General features: G+C 50.9%; 1 protein-coding gene across 3 annotated transcripts in view; it reads left to right on the top strand.

Annotated features, from left to right (window-relative positions):
- The window catches only part of PLXDC1 (plexin domain containing 1), a 92,633-nt gene that overhangs the window by 9,294 nt on the left and 65,741 nt on the right, over positions 1-17,598 (top strand). For all 3 annotated transcript variants that reach the window (XM_017879015.1, XM_017879014.1, XM_017879016.1), the window contains exon 2: positions 7,486-7,664. In XM_017879015.1, coding sequence (XP_017734504.1) covers positions 7,486-7,664 — 179 coding nt within the window. The remainder of the gene's footprint in view (positions 1-7,485; positions 7,665-17,598) is intronic.

Raw genomic sequence — 17,598 nt, 5'->3', positions numbered from 1 at the left:
CCCCTCCCCCTGCCTTCCCTCGCCTCCCCTCCCCTCGCCTCCTCTCCTCTCCCCTCGCCTCCCCTCCCTCCCTCTTCCCTTCTGCTACCTGGTGGTCCCTCCCTGAACTTCCTTTTACTCCCTGCCTCTCCCCAGGTGAGGGTCCTCAGTGGGCCCCTTCCTGCCAGAGGAAGTGGAGAGGGTATGGTTAGGGGCTTTTAACTTGGAGGTAGGATTTCATTTTAGGGTTTGGAGACTTCCCGGGCCCCTCCGAAAGCTGGTCCTGTGACCCTAACCGGTGTGTTGCCCAAGGTCCAGCAAGTTGACACACCAACACCCAGGGTGCAGTAGCGAAAGAGTTTCATCATCGTGGGGAAGCGTTTGGGGCTAGGGGTTTTGTGGGGTTTGGGGTGGGGTGGCCAAGGTGTGGGAATTGTTAATTGGTTGAAGAGTGCATGCAGAAATAAAGAAACTGCATTCTCATGCTGAATCGGTTCCTCTCTGAGGGTCTTCAAATTGGCCCTTCTGCTGGAATTCAGGATCTCAATCCTTGTTTGTTTGTTGTTTTTCTTTTCTGAGACAGGGTCTCACTCTGTTGTTCAGGCTGGAGTGCAGTGGTGTGATCATAGCTCACTGCTGCCTCAACCTCCTGGGCTCAAGTGATCCTCCTGCCTCTGCTTCCTGAGTAGCTGGGACTGCAGGCATGCACCACCCCACCTGGTTAATTTTTTTAAATAAAAAAAAAAAATTTATTATAAAAGAGACAAGGTCTTGCCATGTTGCCCAGGCTGATCTCAAACTCCTAGGCTCAGGTAATCCTGTTGTCTTGGCCTTCCAAAGTGCTGGGACTACAGGCATGAGCCACCACGTCCAGCCTTTAAAAAAAATTTTAGTAGAGATGGGGTCTTGCTATGTTGTCCAGTCTGGTCTCGAATTCCTGGACTCAAGTGATCCTCCCACCTCAGCCTTCCAAAGTGTTAGGATTATAGGCATGAGCCACTGCACTTGGCCTTAAACAATTCTTAAATGAAAGCTGGCCAGGCGTGGTGGCTCACGCCTATAATCCCAGCACTTTGGGAGGCTGAAGCAGGAGCATCGGTTGAGGTCAGGAGCTTAAGACTAGCCTGGTCAACATGGTGAAACCCCATCTCTACTAAAAATATAAAAATTAGCCAGGTGTGGTGGCACACTCCTGTAGTCCCAGCTACTTGGGAAGCTGAGGCAGGAGAATTGCTTGAACCCAGGAGGTGGAGGTTGCAGAGAGCTGAGATCACATCACACCACTGTATGTATCCAGCCTGGGTGACAGAGTGAGATTCCCTCTCAAAAAAAAAAAAAAAAAAGCCGGGTGCGGTGGCTCACGCCTGTAATCCCAGCACTTTGGGAGGCCAAGGCGGGTGGATCACCTGAGGTCGGGAGTTCAAGACCAGCCTGACCAACATGGAGAAACCCCATCTCTACTAAAAAAATACAAAAATTAGCCAGGCATGGTGGTGCATGCCTGTAATCCCAGCTACTCGAGAGGCTGAGGCAGGAGAATCACTTGAACCCGGGAGGCGGAGGTTGTGGTGAGCTGAGATCGCGCCATTGCACTCCAGCCTGGGCAAAAAGAGTGAAACTCCGTTTCAAAAAAAAAAGGAATGGGCCAAAGTGTGGCCTGATTAATGCTTAATTACTCCTATACTTCTGCCCAGAACCCGGCATGTAATTCTTGTTAACCCTGTGAGGACGGTTTCAGTCTTCATGTGAAAGTCAGGGAAGGCAGGGGGACTTTGCTGGGTGCTCTGTGTATATTATTTTGTATATTAAGAGTCAAACCTACCAAGTTTATGTTTTATCAGCCCCATCTCACAGATGAGGCAACTGAGTCTTAGTGTATGTAATTTGTCCAATGTCATAGTCGGTAGGTGGCAGATTCAGGGTTCAACCTGTAGTTTGATTCCAAACCTGTGTTGTTTTACTGCTCTGATATTACAGTGAAGTTCCAAGGGAAGGGTGTTTTCAGTTCTGTGTATCTCAGGTACTCAGGGCATTTAAACATGCTCACCTTCCTCCTTCCCTCCCCTCCCCTCTTATCTCTTCTCCTCTTTTTCTCAGCCCAAGCGACAGGATTAGCCAGGGACAGGTGAGCTGGGAGTCGGAGAGAGATGGAATCAAGTTCACCCTTGAGGTGGCTTGTCCTGGCTTCAGTGGGGGAGACTAACCCACTGGGGCATTAAGGGTGTAGGCTGACCCAAGATAGAGGCTGTGGTGACCTGAACTATGTGGTGGCCCAGGGCTGGAATGCCAAACTTGGGTGTTGGGTGAGATAAGGATGGCTTGGCCCAGGCTCTGGGACTGCACAACCTGGCCTCCTGAAGTCAGCCCCATTCCCCCTTGCCCTGAAATGGGACCAGTGCCAGCTGAGGGGACTGGGACACTACTGCTGGGCTGTACCCTACATGCTGGGGGACATAGTCTCCCAGGGAAGCTCTCAGGCCCAATGGCAGCTGGAGCAGGGCCTGCCAAGAACCCAGCCCACGTGCCAGCCCCACCCCGGGGCTGCCCCTGCACCCTGGGAAACAGTGGGGATTGTCGGTCACTTTTTACTGCACTTTCTGTGGTTCTGAGCAGCCTCTGGAACCAGCCTGCTTGAGTTCAGATCCTGCCACGGACTGGTTCTGTGACCTTGGGAGGTTCCTTAATGTCTTTGTGCCTCAGTTTCTCCATTTGTAAAATGGATTTTAAACTAGTAACTATTTCATGGGATTATTGTGGGGATTAAGGGGATTAATGTGTTTAAAGCCCCTGAAATAGTGCTAGCACAGAGCAGCGTTCTCTGAAAGTCAGCTATCATTTTCATTACTACTGTGATTATTATGGCATCCCACCGGACTGCACACTGCTTGGGGCCATGAGTGAGGGAAGAAATGAATGAACAGCTTGTGTTCTGGAAGCTCCTTGGCAACACATGCAGGCGGGTGCTCTCACACGTGTAGGCGTGGAATGAGTCCAGGGAAAATGAAGCTCTCTCCAGTGGAAAGCAGGTGGGGTGAGGAGTGGCTGAGGGTTGGGTGGGTATCCACCCTGTGCGTGAGCACACACAGGAAGGCCGAGGCTTTCAGGCGAGTCTTCGTGGGCACGTGCACAGGCACGTGGGCCCCTGCACATACACGTGAGCAACCAGCTGTGTTGGCTTCTGTCATGAGTTGTGGGGATGACATCCTGTCCCAGGCAACAGTGGAGGAAGGGTGGCCAGGAAACAGATGTGGTATGGGTTGGAAGAGTAAGATTCAGGGCTAGGCCAGGGTAGGCCAGGGTCCTGCTCAAGCTCCCTCTCCATCCCTCGCCCTGCCCTCTTTCATGGACTCTTTGCCTCTTACCCTGGCTTGAGCCCTCTATAAAACCTCATTTATGCTTCTCACTTGATGCTCATGGCAGCCTGTACTGTGGGCATGATCGTGAAACCCATTTTAGTCATTAGGGAGCTGAGGCTTAGAGAGGAAGACTGATGGGGCCAAAGTCCCACAGTTTGTGAGTGGCAAGACTGGGTGGCGAGGTCAACCCAGTGTCTCTTCCCTGGCCACCCTCAGCTAGGCCCCCTCCCTGTCCTTTCCCGTGCTGCAGGCCTCCACCATCTGGCCTCCTGTCTTGGCTCCAGGTTTGTGAATCCTGAAGATCCCCAACGCTCCTCTGTGGGCCGCTGAGTCCCCTGCACTTGTTCACTACCCGCTCTATCCTGTTCTGGCTCCTGCCCAGGCCCCAGGGCTGCTTGCAGGAAGACCTGGGGAGCTGGGCAGACCAGCCCAGCACAAACAGCTCTGTCTCCAGAAGCAACTATGGGCCCCACCCAAGAGAGACCAGACAGCCCTGGCTTGGGCCTGGGCAGCGGGCAGGCTGCCTTCCCAGCCCTGGACTCAGGTCAATCTGTGGGCAGCCAGAGGGCATCTTGGGGAAGGGGTCTGGCGACTGCCCTCCTCCCCACGTTCTCCAGCAGCATCTGGTTGCTATTAGGGGCAGAGAAGTGAGAGAGGGCCGGCAAGGGTCCAGTAGGCGCCAGCAGCCAAGAATGACTTAATTGGATACAATGTCTAATGACAAAGCAGAGCCCCACAGCAGAGTTCTGGCCTCAGCCCCAGGCCTGGGCCTGGCCAAGCCTGGTCTCAACCTCTGTCCTTGCTGGCTCCCAGGAGCTACCCTATGCATCACGTCCTCAATTCTGCAGTGATGGAGCACCTGCTGTTTGCTGGACATGCCAAATTTGAAGAAGGTTGAGAGAATCCTAGGGGAACTCAAATCTGCCAGGGAGATAGGCACATAGTCACACACATAGGTGCTCTAGGAGAGGGAAAGCCACATCCAGGAGCTCTGGGGAGTAAGGTGAAGGAAGGGAGAGGTTGAGACAGGTATCTGACACAGGGTGGGACTGAAATGGATGAGGGTCACAGGTGGGAATGTCAGATCTACCTGTCTGGTGGTCTGTTCTCATATATACATCCATAGTAGGTATGACCATTAGGATGGCAGTATAAGGCACAGCTTTGGGGACATAAATCTTTTTGAAATGGAAAAGGATGGTTTTTGTGTTATTTATTTATTTTGAGATGAAGTTTCGCTTTTTTGCCCAGGCTGGAGTGCAATGGTGCAATCTCGGCTCACTGCAACCTCTGCCTCCTGGGTTCAAGCAATTCTCCTGCCTCAGCCTCCCGAGTAGCTGGGATTATAGGTGCCCGCCACCACACCCGGTTAATTTTTGTATTTTTAGTAGAGACGGGGTTTCGCCATGTTGGCCAGGCTGGTCTCGAATTCCTGACCTCAGGTGATCCACTCACCTCAGCCTCCCGAAGTGCTAGGATTATAGACATGAGTCACCGCACTAGGCCTTTTGTTAGAACTAATTTAACAGACCTGGTGCAGTGGCTCACGCTTATGATTCCACCACTTTGGGAGGCCAAGGTGGAGGACCAATTGAGCCCAGGAGTTCAAGGCCAGTGCGGGCAACATGGTGAAACCCAGCCTCTACAAAAAATACAAAATAAAATAATAATAATTAGCTGGGTGTAGTGGCACGCAACTGTAGTCCCAGCTACTCGGAAGGCTGAGGTGGGAGGATTGCTTGAGTCTGAGAGGTCGAGGCTACAGTGAGCTGTGATTGTGCCACTGCACTCCAGTCTGTGTGCTAGAGTGAGACCCTGTCTCAAAAAAATCATGAATTTAACAACCTAGAGGGAACTGGAGAGGAGATCATGGAACCTAGGAATGGCTGCAAAATGGCCTGTGTGTAGTCACTTTCCAATCCTGTGCCCATGGCAGACATTGCTAATTGATCTTGACAGTCTTTCCTGCTAAACACAAGAGGAGCCTTTGCATTCTCAATTAGAGTGCCTCTGGCCGTCACAAATGGATTGCAGATGGCATGTGATATGAAACCTATCTGCCATCCTAGACAGTGTCTAGGTAGTGACAGGAGTAAGACAGTATTCTCAATGGGGCAAAGGAGGGGTAATTTTGTTCCCCAGGGGATATTTGGCAATGTTTGGGGACATTTTTCATTGTCACAGCCTGGGATGGGGAGGGCCGTGGTGCTATTGGCATTTAGTGAGCAGGGGCCAAGGCTGCTGCTAAACATCTTACAGAGCACTGGACAGCTCCCGCATAACAATGAATCATCCAGTCCAACCAACAATCCAATTTAAAAACAGGCAAAAGACTTAAATAGACATTTCTCCAAAGAACATATACAAATGGCCCACAAGCATATGAAAAGATGCTCAGCATTGCTAATCATTAGGGAAATGCCAGTTTATAAAAACAACGAGACACCACCTCGTAACTGTTAGGATGGCTACTATAAAAAAAACAGAAAATAACAAGTATTGGCAAGAATGTTGAGAGATTGGAACCCATGTGCACGGTTGGTGGGAATGTAAAATGGTCCAGCCACCCACTTTACATGGAAAGTGTAATTAGAAATAGAATTACCATATGATCCAGCAATTCCACTTCTGGGTATATACCCAAAAGAATTGAAGGCCAGGTCTCGAAGAGATATTTTGTACACCCATGTTTGTAGTAGCATTGTTCACAATAGCTAAAATGTGGAAGCAAAACAGACATCCACTGATAAGTGGGTAAGCAAAATGTGGTATATCCACACAATGGAATATTATTCAGCCTCCAAAAGGGAGTCAATTCTGCCATATGCTATGACATGAATTAACCTTGAATTTATTATGCTAAGTGAAATAAGCCAATCATAAAAAGACAAATATAGTATGATTCCATTTATATGAGATACTTAGAGTAGTCAAAATCATAGATACAGGCTGGGCGTTGTGGCTCATATCTGTAATCCCAGCACTTTGGGAGCCAAGGAGAGAAAATTGCTTGAGACCAGGAATTCAAGGCCAACCATCCTGAACAACATAGTAAGACCCTGTCTCTATAAAAAGTAAAAAGATTAGCTGGGCATGGTGGCGCATGCCTATAGTCCCAGCTACTTGGGAGGCTGAGGTGGGAGGATCGCATGAGCCCAGCAGTTGGAGGCTGCAGTGATCGCACCACTAGACTCCAGCCTGGGTGACAGAGCAAGGCCCCATCTCTTAAATAAAATAAAATAAAATAAAATAAAATAAAATAAAAAACGGTGAATAGGGAGTTATTATTTAACAGGTGCAGAATTTTAGTTTTACAAGGTGAAAAGAGTTATGCAGGTGGTGATGGTCATACAGCATTAGGAATGTATGTGATGCCACTGAATTGTGCACTTGGAAATGGCTAGATGGCAAATTTTGTTATGTATATTTTGCCACAATAAAAAAAAGTGGAAAAAGGAATTATCCAGTCCAAATGTCAATACTACCGAGGTTGAGAAGCCCTGAATGAAAAGAACTGCTCTCTGGCTTCTAGTCTGCTGACCCCACTGGGAAATGGGATTATGTGCCATTTCTGGCAGAGAAATAAGAAACTGGTTTGGAAGGTTCCATGGCAATAGTTCTCACCCTTGCCTGCAGAGTTAAGTCCAAGGCTTCTCAATATTTCCCCTGAAGATCTTTTAAGAAATCAAATGCCCAGGCTACACCAAAGACCGGTTATGAGAGATATCTGGGGTAGGACCCAGACATCAGGAAGTTTTGAAGCGGCCCTGGTGACTCCAGTGTGTAGCTGAGGTTGAGAATAATCAACCTTTGGAGGCAGATCAGCTTGGGTTTGAAACTTATCTCCATGCCTAACCCACTGTGTGACTTTTAACCTCTGAGCCTCTGATTCCTGTCTGCAAAATGGAGAGCATCCTATCTACTGCAGAGAGCTGGCATGAGGATTAATAGGATATATGCGAAGTGCTTGGCCTGGAGCTGGGCACATGACTCTCAGTACACATTGGGTGTCTCCTGTCCTGGTAGTCAAGTGTCTGCAAAGTCTACAATGGCATGGTCTTGGGGCCCTTGCAGAATAACTGGGCTGGATTCCCCTCCTGGATCTTCATTCTGGACGGCTGGCACTCAGGTTTCTGTCCCCTTCTCCCAGGTCACGATGAGGGCCCAGGCTCTGGATGGGCTGCCAAGGGGATCCTGCGGGCCTGGAACCGGAGAGGCCGAGAGAGCCCTGGGCAGGTGTCAGAGCCGGACAGGACCCAGCTGAGCCAGGACCTGGGTGGGGGCGCCCTGGCCATGGACACGCTGCCAGATAACAGGACCAGGGTGGTGGTGAGTGCTGGAGGAACATGGAGGGGGAGTGAAGTGGGGCTGGGGGAGGTCTCACCAGCTGCCCCAAGTGCGCTTGTCCTACATGCAAATCACATATCATTTGTGGTTGGCCCTGGAGGTCAGGGTGGAGAGAAGAATCCCAGGGGAGGGGATGGAAGCAGAGCCCAGAATGGATCATAAAGTCACAGTATCTCAGCGTTTCATAGTCTGCCTACCCCCTCCTGGCCCCAGAGACATCAAATGGATTGTACCAGGATGCACAGCCTGGCCACAGCGTTCCTGACACTGGACTCTCCCATGACTTAGGGAAGAAAAAGCTGACGGTGGCATTATGAGTCACATCTCAGCTGCCAGATGGGGCCCTTCCCCACCCCATTTCTGCCCCATCTACAGACCGGGGCGCAAGAGGATTAATGGCTGCTTAGCCTAAGGGCTGGGCACTCAGCAGGGGGCTGAGTAGAGAAAGCAATTAGGGTGCAGCTCCTGGAGACAGCCTCCTAGGCCTGGGGCAGTTCTGGGGTGCTGGCGCAGAGAGGCGAGGCCTGGAGGGAGTGCTCTCCTTTCAGGTTTCTGGGAGGCTCTTGGAAGCTTCGGTGTGTCTGCGGGTGAATCCGTTAATATAATTGTGCATTTCTGGGAATGGGTGTGTGTGTCATGGATGCTGGGTTCGCACCTGTGTCAGATGATTTTGTGTATTATGTGTGTGTACCTGTCTGTCACTGTGGGCTGTTTGTGGGTGTTTGTGATGAGCGTGTGTGAGTGCGAGTGTGAGTGTGCCTGCAGCTGTGTGTGGGTGCCTGTGGCTGTGTGTGTAGGTGCCTGTGGCTGTGTGTGTAGGTGCCTAAGGCGGTGTGTGTAGGTGCCTGTGACTGTGTGTGTAGGTCCCTGCGGCTGTGTGTGTAGGTGCCTGCGGCTGTGTGTGTAGGTCCCTGCGGCTGTGTGTGTAGGTCCCTGTGGCTGTGTGTGAGTGTGCCTGTGGCGGTGTGTGAGTGTGCCTGCGGCAGTGTGTGTAGGTGCCTGTGGCGGTGTGTGTAGGTGCCTGTGGCGGTGTGTGAGTGTGCCTGCGGCTGTGTGTATAGGTGCCTGTGGCTGTGTGTGTAGGTGCCTGTGGCTGTGTGTGTAGGTGCCTGCGGCGGTGTGTGTAGGTGCCTGCGGCGGTGTGTGTAGGTGCCTGTGGCTGTGTGTGTAGGTGCCTGTGGCGGTGTGTGTAGGTGCCTGTGGCGGTGTGTGAGTGTGCCTGCGGCTGTGTGTATAGGTGCCTGCGGCTGTGTGTGTAGGTGCCTGTGGCTGTGTGTGTAGGTGCCTGTGGCGGTGTGTGTAGGTGCCTGCGGCGGTGTGTGTAGGTGCCTGTGGCTGTGTGTGTAGGTGCCTGCGGCGGTGTGTGTAGGTGCCTGCGGCGGTGTGTGTAGGTGCCTGTGGCTGTGTGTGTAGGTGCCTGCGGCGGTGTGTGTAGGTGCCTGCGGCGGTGTGTGTAGGTGCCTGTGGCTGTGTGTGTAGGTGCCTGCGGCGGTGTGTGTAGGTGCCTGCGGCGGTGTGTGTAGGTGCCTGTGGCTGTGTGTGTAGGTGCCTGCGGCGGTGTGTGTAGGTGCCTGCGGCGGTGTGTGTAGGTGCCTGTGGCTGTGTGTGTAGGTGCCTGCGGCGGTGTGTGTAGGTGCCTGCGGCGGTGTGTGTAGGTGCCTGTGGCTGTGTGTGTAGGTGCCTGCGGCGGTGTGTGTAGGTGCCTGCGGCGGTGTGTGTAGGTGCCTGTGGCTGTGTGTGTAGGTGCCTGCGGCGGTGTGTGTAGGTGCCTGCGGCGGTGTGTGTAGGTGCCTGTGGCTGTGTGTGTAGGTGCCTGCGGCGGTGTGTGTAGGTGCCTGCGGCGGTGTGTGTAGGTGCCTGCGGCGGTGTGTGTAGGTGCCTGCGGCTGTGTGTGTAGGTGCCTGCAGCTGGGAGTGATGAGGGTGGGTTCTTAGGACTCAAGAAACAACAAGAGGACCTGCTTCTCAATATAGATTTCTTTATTTTATATTTGAATAACTATTTTCTTAAATAAGTATGTGCAGATAGAAAAAAAGGTTAAATAGTGCTAAAATCATAAAACAAAACAGCAGTCCTGCCCCTCCTCTCCTCTGGGGTCTGCCCCCTCCCCTTTCTCAGAAGGCTCTGCCTGGGCTGTTTCTTCTGGATTTTACTTCCATATTTCCAAGGGTTTTGCTTATACTGTACTGCTACCTGTCTGTGCACCGGTTTTAGGCCGTACCTATTCATGGCCTGCTGCGTCTCAGGGAGATTTGGCTTTTGTATACTCCCGCTGAGCAACCTTTCACCCTGCCGCCCAATCTTCCTGTTCAATCCGTGTACTCGGTTGTGGATTGTTACAATCATGTACATAGTGTTCACTTCTAATCCAGGCAGGGTCATATCATTATTTCTTTTCTTGCATGATTTTGGCTCTTCCTGGATCCTGGCCCCCTCTCCTGCCCTTGCTTGCTTAGTTTTCTGTGCCTACCATAGCTACATTTTCCTACACATCCCCTGGCCTCAAATGTAATTTCCACTGTAGGCTGGGCATGGTGGCCCACACCTGTAATCCCAGCACTTTGGGAGGCTGAGACGGGTGGATCGCTTGAGCTCAGGAGTTCCAGAATAGCCTAAGCAACATAGTGAGACCCACATCTCTAAAAAATTATCTGGGTGTGGTGGCTTGCCCCTGTAGTCCCAGCTACTTGGGAGGCTAAGGCTGGAGGATTGCTTGAGGCTGGGGGGTCAAGGCTGTGTTGAGCTGTGACCTCACCAGCCTGGGCAAAAGAAGACTCTATCTCTGAAAAAAAAACAAAAGAAAGAAAAAAAGATAATTTCAGGGTGGTCAAGCCTGTCAGTTCCTTTATGCCCCCGAGAAACTTCTCTCCTGTCCTGCACTCCAATCCCGTCCGGCCACTCGCCTGCTGGTACCACGGGTGCCATCCTGGGGCCTCCCTTTCCCTTCATCCTGGGAACCCCTTTGTCTCCCTCCTGTGTTGGATCCCCTGTTCCCTTGACCCTGTGTCTTCTCTTTCCTGTTTCATCCTTTTGTTTGTTTAGCTTCCTGGGAAAGGTTGCACAGAGGGAAAAATTCCCTTGAGAACGTACATGTCTGAAAATGCCTTTATTCTGTCCTTTCATTTGATTGGTGGTTTGGCTGAATATAGAATTCTGGAATGAAAATAATTTACTTTTTCTTTTTTTTGAGACAGAGTCTCGCTCTGTTGCCGAGGCTGGAGTGCAGTGGCGAGATCTTGGCTCATTGCAACCTCCTCCTCCTCCTGGATTCAAGCAATTCTCCTACTTCAGCCTCCTGAGTAACTGGGATTACAGATGTGTGCCACCATGCCCGGCTAATTTTTTGTATTTTTAGTAGAGATGGGGTTTCACCATGTTGGCCAGACTGGTCTCAGACTCCTGACCTCAAGTGATCTGCTAGCCTCGGCCTCCCAAAGTGCTGGGATTAAGAGAGTGTAAGCCACCACGCTGGGCCTTGAGAATAATTTTCTTTCAGAAGTTTGAAGGCATCTCTCCATTGTCTTCTGGCTTCTGACGTCACTGTTCAGAGGCTTGGTGCGATTCTTATTTTTGACCTTTGTATATGTCTGTTTTCCCCTGGCTTCTGGAAGCTCTCAGGGTGCACCCTGTAACCCCAGCATTCTGAAATTGCAGTGACATGCCCTTCTCTGGCTGTTTTTGTTTGCCATGCTGGATGTGGGGGACTGTTTCCATCAAGAGACTTACATTTGTCAGTTCTGGAAAGTGCTTTTGCTTTATTTCTTTCAGATTTCTCCTTTCTGCAATTCCTCATGGTTAGATGTCCATTTCTGGAATTGATCCTTAAATTTTTTCTTTCTTCTGTTGTGCATCTCTTTTGCATTTTTTGTTTATTTGTTAGTTTGCTTGTTGTTCTTCTTCTTTCTGGAGGATTTTCTCAATCTTATTTTCATAATGTTACTGATTTTTTTCTCTAGTATCATATTGTTAATTTCTTATAAGTACCGCGCGCTAACCGATTGCGCCACTGGAGCCATTATATTGTTAATTTCTAAGTGCTCTTTTTTATTTTCAGATTTATTTTTCTTTAACAAAAAAGCATCCTGTTCTTGTTTTGTGGATATAATATCTTCTCTCTTTGAGGATATTAGAACAATTTGGAGATTTCCCCCCCCCTCTGCTCTCTGCATTGTTCCTGTTACTGTTTTTTCCTTGTATTTCAGGCTCTGAAATGGTTTGGAACCATGACTAAACCTGTATTTCTTTAAAATTTTGGGCCAGGCATGGTGGCTCATGCCTGTAATCCCAGCACTTTGGGAGGCTCGAGGTGGATCCCTTGAGGCTAGGAGTTGGAGACCAGCCTGGGCAACATAGTGAGACCTTGCCTCTATAAAAAACATAATAAACTTTTGATATTGTGTTCATCGAAATATTAATTTTTTGTATTCATTTTGATTTTTTAAAATATTGTATTGAAGTATTCTCTATCTTGATTCCTGAGTTTTGGTGCCATCTTAGATGTTGTATCTGTGGTAGGTGCCTCCTCACCTCACCCTAGTTTGGGGCAGAACTTCAGGGGACATGGCGTCACTCCCTTCCCAATCTGCCCCGTCTCCTTGATCCTGCAGAACAGGGAGCAGGACTACCGTGGTGAGATGGTGGAATGGAAGGCCAGAGTAGGAGAGGCCCCTGATTAAGGAGACACCTGGCAGCTCATCCCTAACCCCACAGCTTTATTGGGCCATTGGTTGAATAACTGATAACCTGCTCAGGACCAGACACACAGGTCAGAAGGGTTATGTCCCAGTCTACACGAAGAGGACCCTTCAGAAAAGAGCCATGGAGACTCAGATTTCTGGAAGCAATTGTTTGTGGGCTTTCAGAAAGGACAGTGGGGTTCATTAAGAGCCAGGATGGATTCAATAACACCAGAGCTTAAAAACAACACCACAAGTTCTCAGGCTCCACCCAGATGGTTCAGAAACACTGGAGCAATGGATTTTGGGAATTTGTTGTTGTTGTTGTTATTTTTTTAAGTTCCCTACGTGTTCCTGGCAAAGTTGCAGAGATTTAAAAATGTGATTTTGATGGTCACGTAGGTGTGGGAACTTTTTTTTTTTTTTTTGAGACGGAGTGTTGCTCAGTTACCCAGGCTGGAATGCAGTGGTGTAATCTCGGCTTACTGAAGCCTCCAGCTCCGAGGTTCAGGTCTTTCTCCTGCCTCAGCCTCCCAAGTAGCTGGGATTACAGGCGCGCCATCATGCCTAGCTAATTTTTGTATTTTTAGTAGAGATGGGATTTCACCATGTTGGCCAGGCTGGTCTCAAACTCCTGACCTCAGGGGATCCACCCTCCTCAGCCTCCCAAATTACTGGGATTACAGGTAAGAGCCATCGTGCCTGGCCAGGAACTTCTGATCTATAAGATTTCAAACCAATTTTATAATTGGTGACCTGCTCGACTGTCAGAACATGAGGCTTCCACCGTCTCGGGGGTTTCGTGATCGCCTCTGCAGCTACACATCAAGGGTCCACACAGGAGCAAGGCCACCTGGAAGGAGGTCCCTCTGACAGCCATAGGGCTTGTCCCCAGCTCTGCCGAAAGACAGGAGGACCAGGCTTTCAGGGGTAACTTACCTGGAGAGTGAAACGTCAGGTCAGGAACCCGAAGGCCTCATGGGCAGGCTGGAATGACATCCGTCTGGGAACAGATGAAACTACTGGGATAAATATAAATCCTGGCACTTACGCTTAGAATGAGTTGGAAGATGTGGTTTAGCAGCAGCTCACGAGGAAAAGATTTGGGGATCCCCACTTCTTGTGGGCTAGGATGAGTCAGACGCATAAAGTGGCTGCCAAGACTGGAGGTGGGAAAGCCAGCTGCATGATGGAAACCTGGGGACTGGGGCTGGGGCTCTGGGGGTCCTGTGGGCTATTTCTTGGGCCTGATTGCCATTGAGGGGCTTGTGCTCCCCTTTCAGGTGGTTATCCAGACACAAGAGGAGTCCAGGGGAGGGCAGCTGGGATGGTGAAGAGACTTGCACTCTTGTTCCTGGAGGAATGGTAGAAGGCATTTGGGGTATTTAGCCTGGTATACAGAAGGTTCTAGATGTGGTTGTTTTCTTTCTTTCTTTCTTTCTTTCTTTTTTTTCCTTAGAGACAGAGTCTTGCTCTGTGGCCTAGGCTGGAATGTGATGGCATGATCTCAGCTCACTGCAACCTCTGCCTCCCAGGTTCTAGCAATTCTCCTGCCTCAGCCTCCTGAATAGCTTGGACTACAGGCCCATGCTGCCAAGCCCGGCTAATTTTTTTGTATTTTAGTAGAGACAGGCTTTCACAGTGTTGCCCAGGCTGGTCTTGAACTCCTGAGCTCAGGCAATCTGCCCGCCTCGGCCTCCCAAAGCGCTAGGATTACAAACGTGAGCCACCGCACCCGGCCGATGTGGTTGTTTTCCAGCAGCAGCAGGGCTGTGACTGGGGCACAGGGGATAGACTTTATTTTTCTCCATATTATTATCACCTCCTGCATCAAATTATCTGTGTATCAGCCAGGCACAGTGGCTCATGCCTGTAACCCCAGCACTTCGGGAAGCTGAGGCAGGAGGCTCGCTGGAGGCCAGGAGTTTAAGACCAGCCGGGGCAACACAGTGAGACCCCCATCTCCACAAAAAAAATCCATTTTAAAAAAGTTAGCTAGGTGTGGTGGTGCACGCCTGTAGTCTTAGCTACTTGGGATGCTGAGGCTGTAGGATCACATGAGCCCAGGTGTTGGAGGCTGCAGTGAGCCACGGTCGTGCCACAGCACTCCAGTCTGGGCAACAGAGCAAGACCCAGCCTCAAAAAAATAGAAAAGAATGATCCATGTATCGGTGTCTGTTGCCTAGCTTCCCCCTGGAATGTAAGCACAGAAGAGCCGGGACTGTTTGATGAGTCTGTCATCAGTGCCTGGTCCATGACAAGCACTCCTATGAATGAACAAAGGAAGAAGGGTTTTCCCCATCCTAGTCTCCAAAAACAGGGTTGTAGAAGGGAAGAGTTGTGCCTGGTGTGATTGTCCCTGGTGTGAGTCATTGGACAGAGGAGCCTCTAAAGACCCCAACTCTGGTAACTGTTGGATTCCCACACACATAAGAGAATGTCAGTGCTTACACACACCGGGGTGTCTGCACACGCCCGAGACTCAGGTGGTTCCATACCCAAACTCTACCCTGCCCTGGTCCTGTTAGGCCTTGTTCTGAGCGGTGTTCACCTGAGGATGCTGATGATACACCCAGCAGCCAGACCTCAAACGCCCCTTCCCACTCTCTGCCCACCCCCAAACTGGAGAATGGGTGACCCTGACTGGGAGTCCAGCACAGGCGTCCAGAGACACCTGTTTCTCCTGCGCCTCTGACAGCTCCACGTCACTGTGGCCTAAGGAAGTCTCATCTAGATGATGGGTTGGCGGCACAGGGTGGGCAGGATAAGAGGAGAGTGGCGGGGAGGGGCTGTTTCAGCAAGTTTGGTTTGGTCTGTCTCACAGAGTTTTCTTGGGTTTCAACAGGAAAACACTTCCTCTGTTCATCCAGTGTCACAGCCGGGTTTGGCCAACAGCAACCAGGCTCTGGGACCCTCTGTTCTGGGGCCGTATCAACGGACTGAGGGCTGGCAGGTGGGCTGCCATGCCTTTTGCCTCCTCCTACACCAACCCCAGTGCCCTGTCACCTTCCTCCATCGTTCCTCAGTAACCCTCCTGGCTGTGGGACTCCCCTCTGGCTCAGCCCTCTTGACTCAGCTCCTCCATCCAGCCCCTCTGCCCAGCCGCCTCTGTTCAGCCCTATCTGCCCAGTGCCTCTGCCAGACCCCCCTGCCAGGCCATCTCACCACAGTGCTCCCTCCAATTCAGAACCTCTTGCTTTGGAGGCCTCGAGGCGTCTAGCCTGCACTCCCGGTCCCAGGGTGAGCTGGCAGCTCTGAGGATCCTGGTCAGAACCATCTCCTCCCTTAAAATGCATTCCCACACCCACTCTACCACCACATCACAGTGGAAACAGGACTCTTGTCCGGACTCAAGATTTCCAGAGATTTTCCACCAAGACCAATTCTGAGGCCCTGGGGACACTGGGCGTTTCGGGGGTGGGAGCAGGGTAACTGGGGAAGCCATAGTGCTGAGTCAAGAGATCCTGGGATGTGCTGAGTCAGAGACCCTGGGATGTGCCACAATTTATTGTCAAAGAGGCTGGAAAGGGGAGGCCTTGGCAAAGGTTCTCTTCCCTCTGAGGATTTCAAAATTGTACTCCAAGGTTTACTTGGTTCCATGGTTCAGGTTTAGAGCCAGAGTTTGGGGGAAATCAAGCATAAGAACATTTAGATTTGAGGAGGTGCTCCTCCCTTTCACCCCCCTTACCTCCCAGTCTCCCCCATGGCCCAGCGCCCCTGAATTCCTCTCTCTTCTCTGGCTCAAGCAGAACCTCCTGGCTTGTACATCACCACAGCAGGCCCCAGGAATGCGAGGGACCCTGTGTCAGGGCAGGGACCCCGTCATCCAAGACAGTTGGGCAGGGAGAGTGCAAGACCTGCCTGGTTTCTACAACCTTCCAAAGGAGACAGCTCCCGAAAGAAGGTTTTCAGAACGCAGGGCCTTAGGAGACGGGACAGCCAGCCAGACTCCTCGCACAAACCACAGGGGGCAAACAGTGCTCCTCCAAGAACCCAGCCCCCCCAGGGTGCTCAAGGGAATGAGGTAAGGAGGCCAATCCAGGAAGATTCTGGGAGCAGAGTTGGGGGGTGGGTGGAGGGAGGGGAAAGTTAGGAGCCAAGTTTTGAAGAGAGAGAAGATAAAGACTGACTGGGCGTGGTGGCTCAGGCCTGTAATCCCAGCACTTTGGGAGGCTGAGGAGGGCATATCACTTGAGGTCAGGAGTTTGAGTCCAGCCTGGCCAACATGGTGAAACCCTGTCTCTACTAAAAATATAAAAATTAGCTGGGTGTGGTGGTGTGCGCCTGTAATCTTAGTTACTCAGAAGCTGAAGCAGGAGAATTGCTTGAACCTGGAGGTGGAGGTTGCAGTGAGCCAAGATCATGCCACTGCACTCCAGCCTGGGCAACAGAGTGAGATTCTGTCGCCTAAAATAAAAAAAAGAAAAAAAAAAGAAAAGAAAAAGAGAGAAGAGATTTTGTGAGAAGAAAGCGAGTCCAAGGAGGCAGGAGGTGGAGTGCGGATGTCATCTCCAGTGCAGTGGAGGAGCCCAGCAGTCCTGGCACTCGATCTTCTCCTGACGCAGACCAGCTGCATAGCCTTGGGCTGGACACTTAACCCCTCAATTAACGAACCTGACATTTAGAGCCCCTCCAAGCCTTTGCTAGCTTCACATTTCCCAAATGGGTGGTAAATACCAATCTCACAGAGTTGATTTAAGCGCAGAATGTGAGGCCGTGATGGCCCCTGTCCTGGTCTCCCCTCCACTTCGGGTCACAACGCCGTACCCGGTTACTCAGCCCCAGGTGGTTTTCCCCCGGTCCATTTCCTCTTGCAGACCATTTTCCTTTCTCCCTGGGCAGGGTGGTGTGTTGGTTGGTTGGCTACTTTTTTTTTTTCTTTTTTGTTGAGGTGAAATTCACATAATCTAAAATTAACCATTTTAGGCTGGGCGCGGTAGCTCATGCCTGTAATCCCAGCACTTTGGGAGGCCGAGTTGGGTGGATCATTTGAGGTCAGGAATTCCAGACCAACCTGGCCAATGTGGTGAAACCCTGTCTCTACTAAAATAATACAAAATTAACCGGGCATGGTGGCATGCTTGTAATCCCAGCTGCTTGGGAGGCTGAGGCAGGAGAATTGGTTGAACCCGGAGGCAGAGGTTGGAGTGAGCTGGGATCACGCCACTGCATTCCAGCCTGGGCGACAGAGCGAGACTGTGTCTCAAAAATAAATAAAATAGGCCGGGCGCGGTGGCTCA

The sequence above is a fragment of the Rhinopithecus bieti genome, unplaced genomic scaffold (assembly GCF_001698545.2).
Source record: "Rhinopithecus bieti isolate Rb0 unplaced genomic scaffold, ASM169854v2 scaffold_10685, whole genome shotgun sequence".
Lineage (NCBI taxonomy): Eukaryota > Metazoa > Chordata > Mammalia > Primates > Cercopithecidae > Rhinopithecus > Rhinopithecus bieti.
Note: the sequence above shows the minus strand (reverse complement) of the source record. Positions and strands in the feature narration are given on the sequence as shown.